The following is a 6260-nucleotide window of genomic DNA, read 5'->3' on the forward strand; positions in this document are numbered from 1 at the left end:
GTCACGAGATTTTTTTTTAGGTGATAGCAGAATGGGGCATGTTACAGTTATATGCTACTGTGAAATAATTGTTCTGTTCTCTTTTGTTTTCAGGGATAATTATCCACATCACAGTGCCTATAAGAGGACTCACGTATGTAATTTGTTATTTTCTGATACCTCTTACAGACAGGTATATTTTCTTACCTCTTATAAAGAGGATATAGTAGTTGAAGGGTCTAAATGTTGATGCTATTGTGTTTTGTTGAAATTACTTAATTATCCTGATGAACCTCTGGCAGTACTGTGAAACAAGGGCTCCTCCCAGGTGTCAGGTCCCAGTGACACTTAAAGCAACAGGCTCTGTTTTAATGAGCACACTGAGTTTCTGCTGATTGCTTTCCTTAAAAACCAAATTGTGCCTGTTGATTCTAACCAGTTTCTAACTTTCTGTGTCCTTCCATGCGAACTGAAGGGGAAGGTAAAGCAGATGTCACAAAGGTAAGACCCAGGGTTATGAACTGGGTTTCCATGCTTTGTACTGATTTCATTTTTAGAGGGAGGAGGAATTGTATCCCTCCATGGCTCTTTGAGTTTCAGAGTGACCGGAAAAGCGCACATGGAGGTCAGAACCACAGGAATACTTGACCTGGGGAAACATGTTTTGGCATCCAAGGTTCCCCTCTCATACCTCAGATCTTGGTGCTTCCATGGCAAGTTGTGAGGTTTGCGCTGCCCTGTAAGAGCTGGCCCTGAGCAGGGTCCTTCACTGGGGCCAGAACCGTGAGTGGACAGTGCCCAAGAAGGATACCAGGATGAATCCTGCGCCTCTTCTGTAAATCTAATTCTGAAATCCTAATCGCCTTCTGACCCCAGCCCAGGAGGAAGAGGAGCTGAATTCCCATCACCTCCAAAGGGCCGTGAATGGTTTAGAAAGACCATGATGAGTGGTGGACAACTGTGTGAATTGAAAAAGCTTGAAATATCCCAGCCCTAAGGAACTCTCACTCATTAACCCTCAGTTAATTTAGAGGCCCATGAGGCATCTGCCCAAGGCTTCTTGCATTTTTCTGCCATGTCTGAAGCCACTCAAAGAGACATAGAGTCTTTCCAAACCTTCCAGAGTCAGCAAGGGTAATTACTTAGAGCAATAGCTGTTCTGAGGAGAAGAAGTGGAATCCACCAGAGGTACTGAAAGTGGTTAGTTAAATCCCAGTTTTCCAGGGAGCCGTGGAGTCACAGGGTGCTCAAGCACATCGCTATTTTATGACTGGCTCTCTCCAAACTTTAAATGTTGAAAAACCCTTACTTGTGACAGGGATGTTCCTTTGCCAAGATAATGTCATTAAGAAACCTTTAGAGTCATTTACCATGAAACTATAGAGATATTCTTGTACCTGTATTCCCAATATTTTCTACTTTAGAAAGCATTTCCAGAGATAAGGTGCTAGTGTACATTAGAAGTGGCATCCGGTGATGTTCACCATAGGACTGCACTTATGGTGAGCAAAATACATACATTATCCAATTCAGTGTAATTATCTGGGCTACTCCTTAATTTTGTAGCCATTTATATTTGTGAAATGCTACTAATATGGCAGTCTTGTTTGTGTATTCTATTTGTAGCTATGTCTGTAAGGCCATTGTAAAGACCACATTCCTGGAAACACAAGAAGTCTTGAGTCTCAAGATCAAAGAGTTGTTGAATGACTCTTACAAAGAGGGACCATTTTCCCTGTATGTGAAACCTGAAGATGTGGCTGTGAAGTCCATAGGTAAAAATTTACTGAAACCTCACTGCAAATCAACATGCTTTGCAATTCTGTCTCTAAGTGCTTTTTATCAAATTTATATTCTGTGGAGAGGTTAGGCTAGAAAACATCCTTACAAGTGACCAGACTGACTTCACGTGATGTACAATCTGTAGAGCATCATGCAATGACAGCGATATCAAAAATTTGGGTTCCAGGCAAATGGAGACATGAATCCTGGTGCCCACGCTGGTCTGAGCACCTTTGCAACGAAGGCAAAGTAAAGCTGATGCAGCTACAAATCCAGGAGCTCCTGCTGGTAGCCAGTACCCCGGGGGAACTGAAACAAAACAATCAAACCAAATCCCCTGCCAACATTTTCCTAATGCCTGTGCATATTGGACCGATCCTCAGATGGCAAATAAGTATTTTGTTAGTTTGGTTACTGTCTCTGTTCTTCCCTAAAATACAGGAGTAAGCCAGAGATAAGAGCTAATAGATCATCCCTGGGATTCAAAACCACATTTTACAGCAATAACTTACAAAATATCAGTTGCAGATGATAAAACAACAAGCCTGGAGGAAAAACATTGATGGGTTAATGAGGGGCAATGTGAAGCACTTTCTGATAGATTAGAGAAGCCTGGAGGGTGTGCTGTCATTGAATCTGGTTTGTGATGCTGGAAACCCTCTACCTGAGAACTGGCCTTATCAAACAAAAGAGAAAAAAATGTAGAAGAAGAGATGAAATATTTAAACAAAATGTTTCCTTACAGACAGTAAACCTGTAAAATGCTCCTGTCCAGTCTGCAAATTAGAACTCATTCCCATCAGGAAACCAGGTCCACAGAACAGATGGGTGCTTGAGTGTTGGGGGAGTGGGCGGGGGGGTCTTCTTTTTGACTATTGAGTCTTTTTAAAGAACTTTTATTTATTTCCTCCTCAGCACTAATGGGTTGTCCAGAAAGCTTTTCCCACACGAGGTACAAGGGAAATTATTCCTGGCCTCTAACAAGTCCAGCCTCCAAGACAGAGGTCAGCTGCAGGAAAAACCCTCTGCAGTCTGCTCAGAGGAGCTGGTGAGTGACAAGACATCTTGTTCTGGTTCTTCCATGGAAAACAGGAGGGAGCAGCAGGTTTTGTGATGGCAAATCAGATGGCAGTCTGCCACGGCACACAGCAGTGCCATGCCAAGGAAGATGCAAAGAAATTTGGGGCTAATCCTTCATGGGCTGCAGGAAAAGGGTGTGGCATCATTCCCATCACCTGCAGGGAGAACCTGCTGGCACTGCAGGGACCTGACTTTCTGCTTGGGCAGGAAGGGAAAACCTTGCCCTGTTGCATTTTGTGCCTTCTCTCAATTGCTCCTGCCCTCGAATACCTCAAGGTGCATTTCACATGGCTCTGGCATCTGGGTTCTGCACCCACTCTGCTGGGTGAGTGGTAAGTCAGATCTGACTTGAAAATCCATTTAAAGTTGGGTTAATAAATTACCTTCTTAGCTACCTGAGTGGGAAATATGAGGAATATCATTATTATATATTTTTTCTTGTAACAATGTATATTGTTTTCATTTTTCAGTGAAATTAGTATTGAACTTGAGCAAGCTTTTTGGAAAAAACCGAACATGACTAAATGCAAATTACTGGAAAAACTTCCAAATAATATTCTAGGCCTCCAAAATATCAAGATAACAGAAGGTAAGGCACCAGATACTTCAGTGACACAGTGAATCACAGTAAAAATAGTTGCAGTTAGATAATGCTCATGTTGGACATCTGAAGAAGCGTTAAGGTTGTTTTTGTGCATCCTGTGCATCTGGTCATCTTGAAGGTTTTTTATTGCTGATGAATTTTGAAGGTGCTTCCAAGTTCTCTATCAAATCATCTATTCTCAAAACCTACACTTAGATTTATAATTAAGTAAGTATATGTGAATAATGTGGCAGGTTTTGCCTGTCTATACACTCTGTTACCACATCAAAGCAATTCACAGTATCTCATAGAAAGAAGCACAAATCAGTGTCTGGAGTAGAAAATTTGTGCTGTAATTCATGTAAGTTATGAGATGACCTCTACCACCTGTTTATACTTTTTTAAGCTATGCCAAACAGTGTAAGTAGTTTGAATGGTGAACAAACCAAATACCAGAGGGCTTATCCTCGTCCTCAGGAGTGTATCAAATAATAGATAATGGAAAGATATCTGCAGTTGCACACAGTCCATCTGACTCCCAGGTTGTAGAATCTGCTTCTATAAGAAAATTATAGAAGGATGATGAGATGATGAATGGCAGATACAAAATACCATTCAGAATTTGCTTTTGCTGCTGTACCAGGTAAGCAGCATTAGGGACAGGGCAGATCTTGTGTAATTTGGGACTCACAAATTCTTGTAAACACAACCAAAGTTAAAACTAAATATTATTTGCAGATAGTATTTATAAATCCAAAAGCAGGTGACAGTATTCTTATGAAAAGTACATTATTTTTTTCCTTTAAAATACAATCTGAGATATGCAGATTTTACTTGGAAGTTTTTGCTGGTTTCATTGACATGTTGAGGGCTTATTGACTTATTCTTAGGACATAATTTTGTAAGAGACCAGGAGCATTAAGACCATCTGGAAAGAACTGAGAAGCAGATTAACTCCTGGATTTAACAGAGACATGTAGCTGTATGGCCAGACAGATAGCTATGTCACATAAATCATCTGTACTTCCTTTTTTTTCAGAGAATGCACAAGATGTTGTACAGCATATTTTATACCTCTTGCCTGATGCAACACTGCATGTGGAAGAACTGGAAATCATTGCAAGTAAAATTTCTGATATTGTAGAGCTTGCAGATGTGAGTGTGACACTTGCAGAGACTGTATTGTCTATACTAGACTATATTGTGCTGCAAGAAATAGAAGATGAGAACTTTAGAAAAATAACCAATAGGTAAGTAAGATAACTTGCCCAGAAGAGGCTTCCTAAGCTGAAATGGCACCATGGTGTAATTTATTCAGTCTATTAAAATATCGTCACTGGAGCTACCAATTTCTGAACTTTGATCTTAAACATATTCGAGGTTCTTAACAGCAGAAATTGATTATTGTGTTGTCAAGGGTGCTTTTAGCAGAACCAGTTCTGCAGAAGTCCCCATTCCAATGTTGTTCCCTGTGGGCATCCCAGCCTGGAGGCAGCCCAGCTGCTATCTCCTCTCACAAGGATCACAAGGATCTTTGTGGCTCAGCAGTGAGGGCTGTGGGCAGGTCAGCCTGGAGAAACAACTCTCTTCCACTCTCTACCTGTGCTGATAAAGACTTTTTAAAAACAGCTATTCAATGTTAGTCTTCAAAATCTGTATTTAGGATCATGCATCCATGATGTGATTCTCACACATGCTAAAATAGAGGTTCTTAGCTTTAAGAACACCTCTCTTCTTTGAGGTCTTGAAGGGAACTCAGCTACCTGGTTTTGAATGTCTTAGCAGAGCACTGTCCAGAGCAGTGCAGCCAGCCTTGACAAGGGCAAATGAAAGGACACGGAGTTTACCCATTCAGAGCTTTGCTGGACAAGCCCCTGAGCAGCAGCTCTGCCTTTAGAGCCTATCCTGCCTGAGGTGGTGAGGAGATGGAGGATGGACTTCCAGAGGTTCCTACCAGACTAAATTGTTCTGGCTCCAATATTTTGTCCCCTGGTACAATTAGATGACTGAAAATAATCAGATTAGCAGGTTTTACAAGTTACTGCCTTCCAGATGAAGTGCAGTTTTTGACTGGGTGTGGATTTTGGTTCAGTTCTTCTCAGAACCTCCTTCTGTGGTCCCTGCAGGAGAGTATCTTCCACCTGCCAGAGTCCACTGAATCATGCCAACTCAGCTGTTCGCCATCACCTGAGCCTGTGCAGACAAAGTGCCATCTACCCCCAAATGGACCCATTCTGCTCAAGTGCTTGCTCTTTGTGATCATAAATCAGAGCAAAGGGTTTTAGTCACTTGGGTGTGTGTTATGAAACCAGCAGAATATTTCAAGAGTTGTATTTTTTTTTCTTTCTGTTGCTCTTGTTGAAGTATCCTGAAGATGGCTGAGGAGATGGGCTATAAGGTTACCTACACAGACAGAAATATGTCAGTCATAACCACGTCCTTGGCCCTGTTGGTGCTGCGTCCAGATCCCGGACTGTTTGGAGGACTGGCCTTTGGCATTACCTCCTACAACAGAAGTGTGGATCTCAAGGTGAGAGCAAAGTATCACCTCAGGGACCACTGACTAAACCGGACTATCCTCCTGCTCTTTTGTCTCATTTTGAATTTGACCGGAGGATGGCACCCCTGAGCATGTCATCTCTCTCCTGCAGATCAGTGTGCAAGAAAACCCTTTCAAAAAGGCTTTGGCCTCGGTGTTTTTGCCAAAATCCCTGAAGAACTTCCTGGGGATCGAGTACTCTGACCCAGACAAGCATTCAAAGATCCAGTTCAAGTTTTTTGGCACTACTTCACTTTTTGTGGTAACTACGACTCCCAGCAAACCCTAACACAGCAG

The 6260-nt window shown here is 42.0% G+C and overlaps 1 protein-coding gene across 1 annotated transcript in view; it reads left to right on the top strand.

Moving 5' to 3' along the window:
• The window catches only part of ADGRG4 (adhesion G protein-coupled receptor G4), a 28078-nt gene that overhangs the window by 13324 nt on the left and 8494 nt on the right, over nucleotides 1-6260 (top strand). Inside the window, exons 8-15 of the mRNA XM_017741975.1 lie at nucleotides 94-133; nucleotides 455-480; nucleotides 1606-1754; nucleotides 2677-2809; nucleotides 3312-3430; nucleotides 4464-4674; nucleotides 5789-5954; nucleotides 6076-6225. Coding sequence (XP_017597464.1) covers nucleotides 94-133; nucleotides 455-480; nucleotides 1606-1754; nucleotides 2677-2809; nucleotides 3312-3430; nucleotides 4464-4674; nucleotides 5789-5954; nucleotides 6076-6225 — 994 coding nt within the window. The remainder of the gene's footprint in view (nucleotides 1-93; nucleotides 134-454; nucleotides 481-1605; nucleotides 1755-2676; nucleotides 2810-3311; nucleotides 3431-4463; nucleotides 4675-5788; nucleotides 5955-6075; nucleotides 6226-6260) is intronic.

The sequence above is a fragment of the Corvus brachyrhynchos genome, unplaced genomic scaffold, assembly GCF_000691975.1.
Source record: "Corvus brachyrhynchos isolate BGI_N302 unplaced genomic scaffold, ASM69197v1 scaffold220, whole genome shotgun sequence".
NCBI classification, from domain to species: Eukaryota; Metazoa; Chordata; class Aves; order Passeriformes; family Corvidae; genus Corvus; species Corvus brachyrhynchos.